This window comes from Bombina bombina, chromosome 3 (genome assembly GCF_027579735.1).
Source record: "Bombina bombina isolate aBomBom1 chromosome 3, aBomBom1.pri, whole genome shotgun sequence".
Taxonomy (NCBI): domain Eukaryota; kingdom Metazoa; phylum Chordata; class Amphibia; order Anura; family Bombinatoridae; genus Bombina; species Bombina bombina.
Window position 1 is genome coordinate 47145583 of NC_069501.1, and position 19094 is coordinate 47164676.

At 41.0% G+C, this 19094-nt stretch overlaps 1 protein-coding gene across 1 annotated transcript in view; it reads right to left on the minus strand.

The window, feature by feature from the left end:
* Window positions 1-19094, minus strand: part of CFAP44 (cilia and flagella associated protein 44) — a 296056-nt gene that overhangs the window by 110632 nt on the left and 166330 nt on the right. Inside the window, exon 24 of the mRNA XM_053705145.1 lies at window positions 4579-4765. Within this exon, the coding sequence (XP_053561120.1) occupies window positions 4579-4765 (187 nt within the window). The remainder of the gene's footprint in view (window positions 1-4578; window positions 4766-19094) is intronic.

The following is a 19094-nucleotide window of genomic DNA, read 5'->3' on the forward strand; positions in this document are numbered from 1 at the left end:
CTGCAGACAGATCAAGGAGGATAAGCAGAGAGAAGTGGCATTTTGATTTTGCTGTAAGTAGGTCGTTGGTAACCTTAACAATAGCTGTCTGTGTGGAGTGATGGGGAAGAAATCCAGATTGCAGTTGGTCAAGAAGGGAGTTTAACGTAAGGAAATGGGATAGGCGTGCATATACTAGTTTTATAGGCGTGCATATACTAGTTTTTCGAGAAGTATTGAGGCAAGAGGGAGGAGGCAAAAAGGGCGGTAGTTGGATGGGGAGGTAGGATCAAGGGAAGGTTTTTTGAGGATAGGTGTGACCAGTGCATGTTTCAGCGATGAGGGAAATATACCGGTGCTGAGGGAGAGGTTGAAAATGTGTGTTAGTATAGGGGTAAGGGTAGCAGAGAGGGAGGGGATAGGGTCAAGGGGACAGGTAGTGAGGTGAGAGCGCAGTATAAATGCCGAAACTTCTTCCTCAGTAACAGGGGAGAATGAGCTAAGTTTAAGGTTATGTGGGTTGTGGTTGATTGAGAGCATTTGAGGGGGTGAGAGAATGGAATTATGTTGAGAGCTGATTTCATTTCTGATGGAGTCAATTTTGTTATTGAAGTGGCTGGTAAAGTCTTGAGCTGACAGATAAGTTGTATTAGGAGGTGGAGGAGGGCAGAGGAGAGTATTGAAAGTGTAGAACAGACGTTTTGGGTTTGAAGAAAGATTAGAGATAAGAGTAGAGAAGTAGTGTTGCTTATGGAGATTAAGGGCAGAATAGAAGGAGTTCAAGATGAATTTGTAATGAAGAAAATCAGCTGAACTCCGAGATTTTCTGCAGTGCCGTTCAGCAGTACAGGAACATCTGCGTAGGTACCGTGTCAGAGGAGTATGCCAGGGCTGAGGATGAGTGTGTGTGATTTCCGAGCAATGGAAATAGGGGTGAGATTGTCAAGGATATAAGGGTGGAATTAGAGTGGCAGATAGATTGTTCAGGGCAGGAAAAGGAGGAGAAGGATGAGAGAAGAGGTTCGAGGGAATAAGCAAGCTGTTGCTGATCTAAAGAAATAATGCTTCTGTGAAGTTTGGTGTGAAGAGTAGAAGGAGGGAGAGTTGTAGGGAGGAATAATATGCTGCAAGTAAGGAGATGGTGGTCAGAAAGAGGAAAGGGGGAGTTTGTGAAGTTTGAGAGAGTGCATCGATATATATACACACACACACAGTATATTTATGTGTTTATATGTATACAGGGCCGCCATCAGGGGGTGATAGGGGTGACTCCTGTCAGGGGCCCAATGGGCCAGGGGGGCCCCATGAGGCAAGAACTAAAAAAAAAAAAAAAAAAAAAAATGTTTTCAATTTTGGCAGCCACCAGTACTACAGCAGAGTGCTAATTGAGCATGGGCAATGCTATTACAAGGAGTAAAGTATTAGTATTTGAGAGGATTTTTAAATGTGCACTATACCACTATGCACAGTGTGAGACAGACTAGGCACTTTATTTGTACAGTGTGTGCCTGAGTCAGACAGCAGATCACTTTCATTTGCAGAGGAGGTAGGACTTAGCAAATGTTTTTTTATTTCTTTGTGCAATTTTGTATTGTAACTTCAGTGTGGTAGTAGTTGTATGGTGGGGCCAGGGGTCCATAAAAACACATTTTTTAGCAATATGTAGCAGTGTATTTATGATTATTTGACAATGCTGTAGAAATTCTATATTTAAAGCCATGTAGAAATGTTTCCTCCTCAATACAAAAATGTTAGGTGCCCTTTTGGCAGATATTAGTTTTTTTTATTACTATATATATTTTCATTACATTCCAGTTTACTGCCCCTTTATGCAAGGACTTTCCAGATGCAAGGCATTTTATCTAAGATTTTTACATCTGCATAAAATGTTACTCTCAGACTAAGATTGCTCAGTGTTTGAAATGAGACAGGTTAACTTAACACTGTTCAGTTTACACTATAGCTGACTTAATTTTGACATACATACCAACAAGCCTAAATCCTGCATTTAACCAGATCTAATGGTATGAGTACCACAGCTTATGGTTCCACCAAGACCATATAGAGTACAGCATTTTCAAAATACATAAGTACAGCTGACAGATGGGAACATTTGTACACTATATTTGAAGTGGTGCTCTTGGTTGGGGAAAATGGGGAAAAAAATCAAACAAACATATGTCAACCTTTTAAAAGGACTTTTCTTCATCTAGCCATCTACCCAGATCATTAATGTACAATTTTGAATTCACATAATTATTTTTGTTTACACATTTACAAATATGATTCTTTAAAAAGTGTTCTCTTAATTTCTGCATTTTTTTTATCATGCACGTCACACACTGTTGATTTAGGGGATGAGAGGTGCATAAATGTTTCCTCCTGTGAGTGTTTCTGTGGGTGTCTGTGTTTATGTCTTTGTGCTTTGGTTTGTGTCTCTATGAGTGTGTATGTATTTTTTTTTCTGTGGGTCTCTCTGTGAGGGTGGGTGTGTATGTCTTTGTGCATTTTCTATGGATGTCTGTAAGGGTGTGTGCATATGCCTTTGAGATTTTTCTATGGGTGTCTCTGCGAGGGTGTGTGTATGTTTGCCTTTGTGTATTTTCTCTGGATGCCTCTGTGAGGGTGGGTGTGTATGTCTGTGTTTTCTGTAGATGTCTCTGTGAGGGTGTGTGTGTATGTATGTATGTATGTCTGTGTTTTCTGTAGATGTCTCTGTGAGGGTGTGTGTTTTCTGTGGGTATCTCTGTGAGGGTGTGTGTATGTCTTTGTGTGTTTTCTGTGAATGTCTCAGTGAGAGTGTGTGTATGTATGTCTTTCTGTGTTTTATGTAGTTGTCTCTCTCTGTGTGTACGTCTTTGTGTGTTTTCTGTGGGTGTCTCTGTGTGTGTGTGTGTATGTCTTTATTTGTTTTCTGAGGCTGTCTCTGTCGGTGTTTCCTTGGGTGTATGTGTAAGTTTGAGTTTGTGTGTGTGTGTGTGTGTCTATTGTCTGTTCCTTTTTAGGACATTTTGACCTTACTACTGATTATTCACGTCTTTCCACAGACTTTGAGACTAATGAGACCTTTACGGAAGTCACCAATCCACCATTTAACCTTTAAATTATTGTATAGGCAGTTCAGGGCCCTTCCTTTCACCCACTGCATGCTGTTGTCATCATTTAGTTGGCATCTTCCTTTACAAAAAGATAAGCCAGAACTTCATATTTTGTTTTCTAAATCTCCTTTTTTTACAAAACTGTAGTCTACCTCATTACTTGTCAGGTCAATGTAATCAAGTGCTGAGTGTCTGTTTGGGTGTCTGTGTCTGAGTGTGTTTGTGTGTTTCTTTGCGTTTCTGCTAGAGTGTCTATATGTGAATTCTTATGTGTGAGTGTGTGTGTTTCAGTATATGAGAGTGTGTCTGTTTCCAAGTTTAAATAGACACTTAAGAATAAAGTGCATATACGTTTTAGTCACCTGGTCAAAAATTGCACATGTCAAAGGGGGGGGGGGGCCTGATCAATGGTTATGTCAGGGGCCCCAAAATTTCTAGTGGCGGCCCTGTATGTATATATACACATATTAACACACATACATATATATATATATATATATATATATATATATATATATATATATATATATATATATATTTACAGTAAAAAAGTCTCCCATTTATCTCTATGTAAAGGTACTTTTTTCCAAACACCCCATATCCCCTAACTTTAACCCCTTATAACTGTTTTGTGCAGTTATAAGATGCTCATATTTTTATTTCATTTTAAATAACTGTCCTCTTTATTTGGGAGCAATTGGGGCAAATTTTTTTCATTAACCAGAGGTATGACCTTTGGTTAATTGCGCTAGGAGTAAGTTAAAACCACGAGCTTGCAGGAGAATTAACCAGCCAATTGTAATGGCTGGTTATTTAAAGGGATACTAAACTCATTTTTTTATGATCTACGCTGCACCAAGTGAATACATGCTTTGCAATAGAAGGTAGGCAGGTGCTGAACCAAAGATGGGCCGGATTGTAAACTTACTTTCCTGCTTTTTCAAATAAAGATAGCAAGAGAACTAAGAAAAATGATAATAGGAGTAAATTAGAAAGTTGCTTAAAATTGCATTCTCTATCTGAATCATGAAAGAGAAAAAAATAGGTTCCCTTTAATCCCTTACGGACCAATGACGGAATTATTTATAGGCTCACGTTAAGCTAGCGCTCCACTCGTAATCTAGCACTAATGTCTTTCACAGAGGAAAAATATCCATAGTTTATCAGCCTGATCCTGCCAATAAAATACATTAATGCCCTGAAATACCAGGCAAATGAATAAAAGAAGGAAACAAACTCTGTTTTACTGGTGGAGAGGGACGTACCTTTGCAAGAATGACAAGAAAACGTTTATTTATTTAGGACAAGAACATGAGATTTTCACAAGAAAATAAATAAATAAAATATCTTTTTGATAAGACAAAGAAAAAAAGTTGAATAAAAGATCAATTTATAACAATCCTGATCTGGAAGGTAAAATAGATCTGAGAATATGTCTCATGACTGAGTTCACTGAAGGTGCTGTGTGATTTAAATGTAATAAAATAAAAAAGTAACTCACAGTTCCTCCCATTCCTGCTTCCTCCTTGCAAATTTGGATTTAGCTTTATTCGCCTTCTCTACGATTTTCCTCATTCTTTCTGCTCGCCAACCATCTTTTTGCTTCTCCACTGGCTGCGGCTTCTGTTTAAGGCCGGGCATTATGGCACCCAGAGACTTTGCCTCTCCTGTGCTTGATTCTGCTGCGCCTGCACCAAAAAAAGAGACCATCACTTAAAGTCTAGAGTAAAATGTGTCATATGGAGGTTGCGGGAACCATCCTCATCCCCACTCACATAACCCCTCTGAAACATATGATACTTACTTTGTTATAGGAGGTAAAAGCTTTGTGACCTTAAAGGGACACTGAACCCACATTTTTTCTTTCATGATTCATATAGAGCACCAATTTTAAGCAACTTTCTAATTTACTCCTATTATCTTTGTTCTCTTGGTATCTTTATTTGAAAAAGCAGGAAAGTAATGGCTACATTTAGCAACCAATCCGTAAGTGCTACCCAGGTGCTGAACCAAAGATTGTCCGGGTTACAAGCTTACATTCCTGTTTTTTCAACTAAAGATACCAAGAGAACAAAGAAAAATTGATAATAGGAGTAAATTAGAAAATTGCTGCTCTATTTGAATCATGAAAAAAAAAACCCCTTAAGGACAAATGACAGAATTAATCCATCATGGATGTCCGTGCCATAAGGACCCATGACAGAATAATTCCGTCATGCTCTAAAATTAGCCCAAGATCACTGTTGTATCGGCGATCGCAGAGTTAATGCTCTTGCTAGCTGCCTCAGCATCTGAGGCACACTAGCAACAGCAAATCACAATGTCCCAGCCCATGTGATCCCTGTGACAGCCAATCACAGCAGTCACAATGTTGTTGGGACATCAGATCCGCCCCCCTTCACCTCTGTTCGGTTTGTGAAGAGGAGAGAGACGGACCTTTTTTACTTTGAATGTTGTACCCAGTCCTTAAAGGGACAGTCTACACCAAAAATTTTTATTTAAAAAGATAGATAATCCCTTTATTACTCATTCCCCGTTTTTGCATAACCAACAGTTATATTAATATACTTTTTACCTCTGCGATTATCTTGTATCTAAGCCTCTGCAGACTGCCTCCTTATCTAAGTGCCTTTGACTGACATGCAGTGTAGTCAATCAGTGAAGACTCCTAAATAACTTCACGGGAGTGAGTACAATGTTATCTATATGACACACATGAACTAACACTGTCTAACTGTGAAAAACTTTAAAAATGCTCTGAGCTAAGAGGCGGTTTTTAACGGTTTAGAAATCAGTTTGAGCCTAGCTAGGTTTAGCTTTTCAAAAATACCACCAAGGGAACAAAGCAAATTTGATGATAAAAGTAAATTGGAAAGTTGTTTAAAATTGCATGCCGTATCTGAATCATTAAAGTTTAGTTTTGACTTTACTGTCCCTTTAAATGTATTTTGAATGACTTTTCTTAAGCTGCATTAAGTATGAACACATTATTATCACCAAAACTGTGAAAAAAGTTGTGTTTTTTTTATTTATTCTTTTAATATTTTGGTATTTTGTTAATAATAAATTAGAACTTATATATGTATATGTTACATCAAATTAAAACCCTTTATAATATGTGTTGGTGCAATAAATGAGAAAGATGAAAATTTCGGTTGAAAACACACATAGCAAAAATGCTAAAATTTCTTTGGTCCTTAACTGAAAGACAAGCATCTGAAGCTTGGTCCTTAAAAGGACACTAAACCCAAAACTTTGCTTTCATGATTCAAGTAGAAAAAACTATTTTAAACAACATTCCAATTTACTTCTATTATCTATTTTTTTTTCATTCTTTAGATATACTTTATTGAAGAAATTGCAATGCATATGGGTGAGCCAATCACGCAAGGCATCTATGTGCAGCAACCAATCAGCAGCTACTGAGCCTATTTAGATATGCTTTTCAACAAAGTATATCAAGAGAGTAACGCAAAATAGATAATAGAAGTAAATTAGAAAGTTGTTTAAAATTGCACGTTCTTTCCAAAACATGAAAGAAAAAATGTGGGTTTCATGTCCATTTAAGGGGTTAAAGGGACACTGAACCCAAATTTTTTCTTTCTTTCATGTAATTGGCAAGAGTCCATGAGCTAGTGACATATGGGATATACAATCCTACCAGAAGGGGCAAAGTTTCCCAAACCTCAAAATGCCTATAAATACACCCCTCACCACACCCACAATTCAGTTTTACAAACTTTGCCTCCTATGGAGGTGGTGTTGGGCTTTTAAGAATGAAGCTTCAGTTGATCAGATTTGCAAAGCGGCAACTTGGTCCTCTTTGCATACATTTACTAAATTCTACCATTTTGATGTATTTGCTTCTTCGGAAGCAGTTTTTGGTAGAAAAACAAAATTTATGCTTACCTGATAAATTTATTTCTCTTGTGGTGTATCCAGTCCACGGATTCATCCATTACTTGTGGGATATTCTCCTTCCCAACAGGGAGCTGCAAGAGGATCACCCACAGCAGAGCTGTCTATATAGCTCCTCCCCTAACTGCCACCTCCCAGTCATTCGACCGAAAACAAGCTAGAAAAAGGAGAAACTATAGAGTGCAGTGGTGACTGTAGTTTTAAAAAATAATTAACACCTGCCTTAAAATGACAGGGCGGGCCGTGGACTGGATACACCACAAGAGAAATAAATTTATCAGGTAAGCATAAATTTTGTTTTCTCTTGTAAGGTGTATCCAGTCCACGGATTCATCCATTACTTGTGGGATACCAATACCAAAGCTATAGGACACGGATGAAGGGAGGGACAAGGCAGGCGCTTAAACGGAGGGCACCACTGCCTGTAAGACCTTTCTCCCAAAAACAGCCTCCGAAGAAGCAAAAGTATCAAATTTGCAGAATTTAGAAAAGGTATGAAGCGAAGACCAAGTCGCCGCCTTACAAATCTGTTCAACAGAAGCCCCATTTTTAAAAGCCCATGTGGAAGCTACTGCTCTAGTGGAATGAGCTGTAATTCTCTCAGGAGGCTGCTGGCCAGCAGTCTCATAAGCTAAGCGGATTATACTTCTTAGCCAAAAAGAAAGAGAAGTTGCCGAAGCCTTTTGGCCTCTCCTATGTCCAGAGTAGACAACAAACAATGCAGATGTTTGACGAAAATCTCTAGTAGCTTGTAAATAAAACTTTAAAGCACGAACCACGTCAAGATTGTGTAATAGACGTTCCTTCTTTGAAGAAGGATTAGGACACAGTGACGGAACAACAATCTAATGATTGATATTCTTATTAGATACTACCTTAGGTAGAAAACCAGGTTTGGTACGTAACACTACCTTATCTGCATGGAAAACGAGATAAGGGGAATCACATTGTAAAGCAGATAACTCCGAAACTCTTTGAGCCGAGGAGATAGCTACTAAAAACAGAACTTTCCAAGATAAGAGCTTAATATCTATGGAATGCAGAGGTTCAAACGGAACCCCTTGAAGAACTTTAAGAACTAAATTTAAACTCCATGGCGGAGCAACGGGTTAAACACAGGCTTGATTCTAACCAGAGCCTGACAAACCATTCTCCAATCCTTCTTGGAGAAAGGATAATATCCTAGGAATCCTGACTTTACTCCATGAGTAACCCTTGGATTCACCCCAATGAAGATATTTACACCATATCTTATGATCGATTTTCCTGGTGACAGGCTTTCGTGCCTGTATTAAGGTATCAATGACCGACTCGGAGAAACCACGCTTTGATAAAATCAAACGTTCAATCTCCAAGCAGTCAGACGCAGAGAAATTAGATTTGGATGGTTGAAAGGACCCTGAAGTAGAAGGTCCTGTCTCAGCGGCAGAGTCCATGGTGGAAAGGATGACATGTCCACCAGATCTGCATACCAAGTCCTGCGTGGCCACGCAGGTGCTATCAAAATCACCGAAGCTCTCTCCTGCTTGATCTTGGCAATCAGACGAGGGAGCAGAGGAAACGGTGGAAACACATAAGCCAGGTTGAAGGACCAAGGCGCTGCTAGAGCATCTATCAGTGCTGCCTTGGGATCCCTGGACCTGGATCCGTAACAAGGAAGCTTGGCGTTCTGACGAGACGCCATGAGATCCAGTTCTGGTTTGCCCCAAAGTTGAATCAACTGTGCAAATACCTCCGGATGGAGCTCCCACTCCCCCGGATGAAAAGTCTTTCGACTTAGAAAATCCGCCTCCCAGTTCTCTACTCCTGGGATATGGATAGCTGATAGATGGCAAGAGTGAATCTCTGCCCATAGAATTATCTTTGAAACCTCCAACATTGCTAGGGAACTCCTTGTTCCCCCTTGATGGTTGATGTAAGCTACAGTCATGATGTTGTCCGACTGAAATCTGATGAACCTGACCGCAGCTAGCTGAGGCCAAGCCTGAAGAGCATTGAATATCGCTCTTAGTTCCATAATGTTTATCGGAAGGAGTGCCTCCTCCTGAGTCCATGATCCCTGAGCCTTCAGGGAGTTCCAGACTGCACCCCAGCCCAGAAGGCTGGCATCTGTTGTTACTATTGTCCAATCTGGCCTGCGGAAGGTCATACCTTTGGACAGATGGACCCGAGATAGCCACCAGAGAAGAGAATCCCTGGACTCTTGATCCAGATTTAGTAGAGGGGACAAATCTGTGTAATCCCCATTCCACTGACTGAGCATGCAGAGTTGCAGCGGTCTGAGATGTAGGCGGGCAAACAGCACTATGTCCATTGCCGCTACCATTAAGCCGATTACTTCCATACACTGAGCCACTGAAGGGCGAGAAGTAGAATAAAGAACACGGCAGGAATTTAGAAGTTTTGACAACCTGGCCTCTGTCAGGTAAATCTTCATTTCTACAGAATCTATCAGAGTTCCCAGGAAGGAAACTCTAGTGAGAGGGGACAGAGAACTCTTTTCTTCGTTCACTTTCCACCCATGAGACCTCAGGAATATCAGAACAATGTCCGTATGGGACTTGGCAATTTGAAAATTCGACACCTGTATCAGAATGTCGTCTAGGTAAGGGGCTACTGCTATACCCCGCGGCCTTAGGACCGCCAGAAGTGACCCCAGAAACTTCGTAAAGATTCTTGGTGCCATAGCTAACCGAAAGGGAAGAGCTACAAACTGGTAATGCCTGTCTAGAAAGGCGAACCTGAGAAACCAATGATGATCTCTGTGTATCGGAATGTGAAGATAAGCATCCTTTAAGTCCACGGTAGTCATATATTGACCCTCCTGGATCATAGGTAGGATGGTTCGAATAGTCTCCATTTTGAAGGATGGGACCCTGAGAAATTTGTTTAGGATCTTGAGATCTAAGATTGGTCTGAAGATTCCCTCTTTCTTGGGAACCACAAACAGATTTGAATAGAAGCCTTGCCCCTGTTCCTCCCTTGGAACTGGGTGGATCACTCCCATAACTAGGAGGTCTTGAACACAATGTAAGAATGCATCTCTCTTTATCTGGTTTGCAGATAATTGTGAGAGGTGAAATCTTCCTTTTGGGGAAGAAGCTTTGAAGTCCAGAAGATACCCACAATTTCCAACGCCCAGGGATCCTGGACAACTCTTGCCCAAGCCTGGGCGAAGAGAGAAAGTCTGCCCCCTACTAGAACGTTACCGGATCGGGGGCTGATCTTTCATGCTGTCTTAGAGGCAGCAGCAGGCTTTTTGGCCTGCCTTCCTTTGTTCCAAGCCTGGTTAGGTCTCCAGACCGGCTTGGACTGGGCAAAATTTCCCTCTTGTTTTGTATTAGAGGAAGTTGATGCTGCGCCAGTCTTGAAGTTTCGAAAGGCACGAAAATTAGTCTGTTTGGTCCTTAATTTGTTGGACCTATCCTGAGGAAGGGCGTGACCTTTTCCTCCAGTAATATCAGAAATGATCTCCTTCAGTCCGGGCCCGAACAGGGTCTGCCCCTTGAAGGGAATATTAAGAAGCTTAGACTTTGAAGTAACGTCAGCTGACCAGGATTTAAGCCATAATGCCCTACGCGCTTGAATAGCAAAACCTGAGTTCTTAGCCATTAGTTTGGTTAAATGAACAACGGCGTCAGAAACAAATGAATTGGCTAGCTTAAGAGCTTTAAGCTTGTCAAGGATATCATCCAATGGGGTTTCTACCTGTAGAGCCTCTTCCAGAGACTCAAACCAGAAGGCTGCAGCAGCATTGACAGGGGCAATGCATGCAAGAGGCTGGAGAATAAAACCCTGTTGAATAAACATTTTCTTAAGGTAACCCTCTAACTTTTTATCCATTGGATCTAGGAAAGCACAACTGTCCTCGACGGGGATAGTTGTACGCTTAGCTAGGGTAGAGACTGCTCCCTCCACCTTAGGGACCATTTGCAATAAGTCCCGTGTAGCGGCATCTATGGGAAACATCTTTTTAAAAACAGGAGGGGGAGAGAACGGTACACCTGGTCTATCCCATTCCTTAGTAATAATTTCTGAAAACCTCTTAGGTATTGGAAAAACATCAGTGTAAACAGGCACTGCATAGTATTTATCCAATCTACACAATTTCTCTGGGACCATAATGGTGTCACAGTCATTCAGAGCAGCTAAAACCTCCCTGAGCAACACGCAGAGGTGTTCAAGCTTAAATTTAAATGTAGACATATCAGAATCAGGTTGAATTATCTTCCCTGAGTCAGAAAAATCACCCACAGATAGAAGCTCTCCTTCCTCAGCTTCTGCATATTGTGAGGGGATATCAGACATAGCTACTAAAGCGTCAGAGTGCTCTGTATTTTTCCTAGCCCCAGAGCTGTCTCACTTTCCTTGTAACCCTGGTATTTTGGACAATACCGCTGTAAGGGTATGATCCATAACTGCCGCCATGTCTTGTAAGGTAAACGCTATGGGCGCGCTAGATGTACTTGGCGCCTCTAGAGCGGGCGTGCCTTGAGTGGGAGTCATAGGTTCTGACACGTGGGGAGAGTTAGTCGGCATAACTTCCCCCTTGTCAGTTTCCTCTGGTGATAAATCTTTTAAAGCCAGAATATGATCTTTATAACTTATAGTAAGATCAGTGCATTTGGTACACATTCTAAGAGGGGGTTCCACAATGGCTTCTTAACATAATGAACAATGAGTTTCCTCTATTTTTACAGTGTGTATAATAGACTGAAATAGCATTGCACCCACTTGCAAATGGATGATTAACCCCATAGTTTCAAAACCGGCTCAAAAAAACGATATAAACGTTTTTAAACAGTCACAACCAACTGCCACAGCTCTACTGTGGCTCCTGCCTGCCCATACAACGACTTTGGAAGGCACAAAAACCCTTTAGAGAGGGCCTATATGTTCAGGGGACTCCTTCAGGGAAGCTGGATGTCTCAAGCTGCAAAAACTACTGCACAATTTAGGCGCAAAATTAGGCCCCTCCCAACCTGTACTCACAGTGAGAGGGCCTTAAAAAACTATCCCTAGGCAAAATCTAGTTAGCCATGTGGAAAAACTGGGCCCCAGAATAAAGTTTTATCACCATTTGTAATAAACGTTTATATACATCAAGCAAACGTTATATCTATTCAGTAATGAGAGTAAATAACAAAAATATTACCCTTTACAGCAAGCATGATACCAGTCGTTATTAAATCACTGTAATCAGGCTTACCTTAAATAAATCAGGCACTGTCAGCATTTTCTAGCTTATCATCTCTCTAGAAAAATTTAAAACTGCACATACCTCAGAGCAGGTAACCCTGCACGCTATTCCCCCAGCTGAAGTTACTCATCTCTTCAGTTATGTGTGAGAACAGCAGTGGATCTTAGTTACAAACCGCTAAGATCATCAAAAACCTCAGGCAGACTCTTCTTCAACTTTCTGCCTGAGGCTAAAATAGTACAACTCCGGTACCATTTGAAAATAATAAACTTTTGATTGAAGATAAACTACATTAATGCACCACATCTCTCTAGCTACTACCCTTGTCGAGAGCTGCAAGAGAATGACTGGGAGGTGGCAGTTAGGGGAGGAGCTATATAGACAGCTCTGCTGTGGGTGATCCTCTTGTAGCTCCCTGTTGGGAAGGAGAATATCCCACAAGTAATGGATGAATCCGTGGACTGGATACACCTTACAAGAGAAAGTTCTTCAGGCAGCTGTTTCAATTTGATTCTTCTGCTTTTGATTTAAGTTTTTTTCTTTTACAAATGAAAATAAACTTATTTTTTTGGGTTGTGGATTAATTTTTTCAGCGGATATGGCTGTTTTTATTTTTATTCCCTCCCTCTCTAGTGACTCTTGAGTGGAGATCCACATCTTGGGTATTGATATCCCATATGTCACTAGCTCATGGACTCTTGCCAATTACATGAAAGAAAACATAATTTATGTAAGAACTTACCTGATAAATTCATTTCTTTCATATTGGCAAAAGTCCATGAGGCCCGCCCTTTTTATGGTGGTTATGAAAAAGGCCCTGTTTCGAGGGCCGAAACACGTAGACGACGACTTAACACCAAAGATTTGAGAGGCTCATTATATCAAGGACCAGGCTTTGATTGGTAAGACTATTTCTAATAGTCCATACCCCTTAAGCTCTTTTGTTTAGTGCACTTTATTATTTTTTCCAGGTCTCTGTTTTCATAAAGGACTAGGACAATGGACCCCATCACACACTAAGGAGACTATCTTTTACCAGACTTTTCACGGAATTGACTTTTTATGGTTTGTTCGTCTATATTAGGATTGACATACTCATCTTTTATCCGTTTTTATTGGATAAATCAGATTGTTACCAATTGTTCATATCACTTATTTTATACCCTATGCTTAGTATATTTCATTAGTGAAGTCTGATACTTCACAAGGACCGCTGAGTCCACAATTATACATATTATCTTAGTTTAAATAGTTCATTAAATATCATTTAATGCTGGTACCAGTATAGTTTAGGTTTTTATAAGTGGGATAACTTATCACTGTCATTGATTTTGTTTGCACTTCTCTCACGGAATTTATTACATGATTGTTTTTTATTTTTGCTTTTTGTTGTTGGAATGTAAACACATGTAGACCTATAGCACGGGTCATTTATCACTATTTAGAGTTGGTTTTTTTAATTCATGCTTTCTCACATATTGGTCACATTATATGTAAAAAAACATTGTCTTTCAGACACCACTAGGATTTGTATTAATTCAAGATAAACCCAGTAGAACATCGAATTGAATTTTTGGTTAAGGATTTAATACTTGTACTCTAGAGGGTGAATAACCCAAGATAATTGTATATCAGGTAGTTTAGTAATCTGGTTGAAATAACCGGACCATATTCTATCTTTCAAGATCCCATATTCATTCATTCATTTTATTGTATCATTGTTAAGGGTAACATTGATTTGTTTTACTTCCTAGTATTATTTTAAATTGTGGTTTTAATGTATGGTCTTAATTAAATATATTTGTATAAAAAAATCAGTGAATCATTAATCTTGATTATTTAGATCATACTTAGGATTATACCAATCCTAAGGACATTCATTAGAGATCTGTTCCATTCCTGTGGTATATCTAAGCCAGTGGCGCTCCTATATATCCTATTATCTGAATCACACTGTATAAAGCAGAGAGTTCAGAAACTCTCAGAGCAGAGGAAATAGCAACAAGAAATTTTTTTTTTTCCAAGATAACATCTTAATATCTAAAGAATGCATAGGCTCAAACGGAGCCTGTTGTAAAACTTTAAGAACAAGGTTAAGACTCCATGGAGGAGTAACAGGTTTAAACACAGGCCAAATTCTAACCAAGGCCTAACAAAACGATTGCACGTCTGGCACATACACCAAGCGCTTATGTAACAAAATAGACAATGCCAAAATCTGACCCTTTAGAGTACTTGCCGACAAACCCTTCTCCAGACCATCCTGGAGAAAGGACAAACTCCTAGGAATCCTTACTCTACTCAAAGAGTATCCTTTTGATTCACACCAATACAAGTATTTACGCCAGATCTTATGGTAAATCCTGCGAGTCACAGGCTTACGAGCCTGAATCAAGGTCTCAATGACGACTCTGAAAATCCCGCTTAGATAAAACCTAAGCGTTTAATCTCCAAGCAGTCAGTTTCAGAGAAACAAGATTTGGATGAAGGAAGGGACCCTGAAGTAGAAGGTCCTTCCCCAGAGGCAGTCTCCAAGGTGGAAAGGATGATATTTCCACTAGGTCTGCAAACCAAATCCGGTGAGGCCATGCCGGGACTATGAGAATTACAGACGCCCTCTCCTGCTTGATTCGAGCAATGACTGTTTGAAGGAGAGCGAACAGAGGAAACAGCTATGCTAGACTGAAGTTCAAAGGAACTGCCAGAGCATCGATCAGAAATGCCTACGGATCTCTTGACCTCGAGTCGTATCTCGGAATTTTGGCATTCTGACGAGAAGCCATGAGATCCAACTCTGGCTGCCCCCACTTGAGGTTCAAGCTAGAAAACACATACGAATGAAGTTCCCACTCCCCAGGATGAAAAGTCTGTCTGCTCAGAAAATCCACTTCACAATTGTCCACTCCTGGGATGGGGATCGCAGAAAGACAGCAGTTGTGGGTCTCCGCCCACTGAATAATTCGGGCCACCTCTGTCATGGCCAAGGAACTCCGAGTTCCTACCTGGTGGTTGATGTAGGCCACTGAGGTTATGTTGTCCGACTGGAATCTGATAAACCAGGATAAGGCTAATTGAGGCCAGGCCAGAAGAGCACTGAAGATTGCTCTCAGCTCCAAGATGTTTATGGGCAGGACTGACTCCTCCTGGGTCCATAAGCCCTGAGCCTTCAACGAGCCCCATACTGCTCCCCAACCTAGAAGGCTGGCATCCATGGTCACAATCACCCAGGAGGGTCTGTGGAAGCAAGTACCCTGGGAGAGATGATCCTGAGAAAGCCACCACGGAAGAGAGTCTATTGACGCCTGATCTAGATCTACATACGGAGACAGGTCCGTATAGTCCCCGTTCCATTGTCTGAGCATGCATAACTGCAGAGGTCTGAGATAGGACCAAGCAAATAGAATGATGGCCATGGAAGCCACCATCAGACCTCCATACATTGAGCCACTGACGGCCGTGGAGAGGACTGAAGGGAAAGACAAGAGTCGAAAATCTTTCTTTTTCTTACTTCTGTCAGAAAAATCTTCATTAACAGGGAGTCTATTATGGTCCTGAAAAATACGACCCTTGTAGCTGGAACCAGAGAACTTTTTTCCCGATTCACCTTCCATCCGTGGGATCGAAGAAAAGACAACAAGATCTCCATATAAGATTCTGCTTGTTGAAAAGATGGCGCCTGAACTAGAATGTCGTACAGATAAGGTGCCACTGCAATGCCCCGAGATCGAATCACAGCTAAAAGAGCCCCCAGAACCTTTGAAAAAATGATGGGAGCTGTGGCAAGGCCAACTGGAAGGGCCACGAACTGGAAATGATTGTCCAAAAAGGCAAATCTCAGAAACTTGTGATGGTCCCTGTGAATGGGAACATGAAGGTATGCATCCTTTAGGTCTATGGTTGTCATGAACTGACCCTCTTGTACCAAGGGAAGAATGGAGCATATAGTCTCCATCTTGAAGGATGGCACTCTGAGAAACTTGTTTAGACATTTTAGATCTAGGATTGGTCGAAAAGTTCCCTCCTTTTTGGGAACTATGAACAGATTCGAGTAAAATCCCAGACCCCTTTCCTGAAAGGGAACTGGAACTATTATCCCCAGGGCTGCAAGGTCCTTGACACAATGTAAGAATGCCTCTCTTTTTGTCTGATCTACAGATAATCTGGAGAGGAGAAACCTGCCTCTGGGAGGAAAAGATTTGAAGTCTATTTTGTCCACTGCCCAGGGATCCAGTACATCTCTTATCCAAGCCTGGGGAAAAAGAGAGAGAGTCTGCCCCTACAAGATCTGCTCCCGGATCGAGTGCCAACACTTCATGCTGACTTGGAATTAGCTGAATGCGTTTAAGATTGCTTTCCTTTATTCCAGGACTGGTTGGGCTTCCAGGAAGGCTTGGTTTGATCTTGCTTGGAGGAAGGGGAGGAAGACTTGCCTTTAAAGTTATGAAAGGAACGAAAATTACTCTGACGTCCCTTCTGCTTATTCTTTTTATCTTGAGGAAGAAAAGAACCCTTCCCTCCAGTAATATCTGAGATAATTTCCGCCAAACCAGGTCCAAACAAGCCTTACCCTTGTAAGAAATAGCCATGAGCTTAGATTTAGATGAAACATCAGCAGACCAGGACTTCAACCACAAGGCCCTGATAAACCAGAAATTTTGGCTCCCAGTTTAATAACCTGTAAGGAAGCATCTGTAATGAAGGAATTGGCTAACTTGAGAGCCTTAATCCTGTCCTGGGTCTCATCAAGAGGGGTATCCGTCTGAAGAGATTCAGACAACGCATCAAACCAGTAAGCTGCAGCACTGGTAACAGTGGCGATACACACCGCAGGTTGCCATTGTAGACCCTGGTGGACATAAATCTTTTTTAGTAAAGCCTCCAATTTTTTATCCATTGGATCTTTAAAAGAACAACTATCCTCTATGGGAATAGTAGTCCTCTTGGTCAAAGTGGAGATCGCTCCTTCTACCTTAGGAACCGTCTGCGATGACACCTCAATAGAATCCGCTATAGGAAACATCTTCTTAAAAATAGGAGATGGAGAAAAGGGAATACCAGGTCTTTCCCATTCTCGAGCAATAATCTCCACAGCACGGTCAGGAACCAGAAAAACCTCCACCGCGGAGGGAAAATCAAAGTATTTGTTCAATTTACTAGACTTTTAAGGATTGACTAGGATAGTTGTGTCGGAGTCGTCCAAAGTAGCCAAAACCTCCTTAAGTAATAAGCGAAGGTGTTCTAGCTTAAATCTGAAGGATACCACTTCAGCATCAGAAGAAGGAATTACACTGTCTGAGTCTGAGATTTCCCCCTCAGATGCTACCAACATGTCTTCTTCCTCAGGCTTATGGGAAGGGACACTCTGGATAGCCAGAACTTGATCAGAAACCTTACTGTTTCCTTAAATTCCCTTTTATGCCTTCCCTGCAACATGGGGAAAGCTGACAAGGCCTCAGATACCTCAAGGGATACTTGGGAAGCAATGTCTTGTAGAGAAAATCCTACAGGATTGCAAGAGGGCACTGTATGTGGAGACTGAAAAAGTTGGGGCGCTTGAGGAGAAAGCTGCTGCATATCTGCAACAGGAGACACCTGAACAGCATTTGCCTGGGATAATGGTGGCTCATGGTCAAATATTTTACCTCTATAACTTAAAGTTCTCTCAATGCATGAGGAACAAAAAGGAACTGGGGGTTCCACCTGAGCATCAAAACATAACTGACAAGCAGCAACTTCGCCTGGGATAATGGTTTGAAAAGCCTCTTGATCCATCTTATGTAATAAATAAGGATAAAGTGTAAAAATTCTTTATTTGAAAATAAAAAATAAATGTGTACTGTGTCTTTAAATAAAAATTTGTGTTAGCGCAACAAACCAAATAGACCTCAGGCTACCTATACACCTCAGTAGCTTTACTGAGGTGCCTGCCTGTCCTGCAGATCATTTTCAAATACAGAGCAGTTACAGAGCCCTAACTGCAGAAAAAAAAGCTTACAACAGTAATCTCCATGACCAAAAGTTAAAGTATAAAAACTACTATAACACACTGAGCCACCATAAATCACCTCACAGTCTCAATGCCCAAACTACTTAAAAGAAACCCCAAACATGAAGGTTTAATAAAGTCCCATATTAAATAAGACAGCTTTTAGCTGTAACAAGTGCCAGCAATCTCCTTGCAAAAGAAAATTAAAATGGCACTTACCTGAAAGTGTTGTCCGGTAGCAGGACAGCTCACCTGGTTTGAGAGGGCGCAGCACCTCACATGGACCTGTGAAGGGAGAAAAACTGAGTAAACCTACTCAGGTTTTCTAGTTAGGGCAGCAGATTCTTGAGAAAACGCAGTGAGGATTGTACCTCACAAGTTCTCAAGTGCTCAAAACCCACCACTGCCCTACTGAAGAGACTGATGTGGACTAGGCTAGACCCCAGAAAAGAACAGAGTAAGCTTACTCTGCTAAAAAAAAAAAAAAAATGTTGATTGAAGAAAACTTCTCATCAGACACCTAAACTTCACCTCTTACTTGCACTACAGGCAAAGAGAATGACTGGGGGATTGTGGGTAGGGGAGTGATATTTAAAAGCTTTGCTGTGGCCAGGAGTGATATTCCCAACAGTAATTGATGATGATCCGTTGACTCACTGTGTCATTAGAAAGAAAAAAAAATTTTTGGGAGGCAAACTGGGTACTGGCAGACAGCTGCCAGTACCCAAGATGGCAGCAAATAGGTAGGGGAGGGTTAGAGAGCTGTTTGGGGGCTAAGGAGGGGTCCATCACAGCTGAACATATATTTTTAGATTTTTTTAAATTTAAAAAAAAAAAAAAGCCTTTTATTTTAGTACTAGCAGACAATTGTGGGGTGGGGGAGGGAAGAGAGATGTTTGGGAGGGATCAGGGA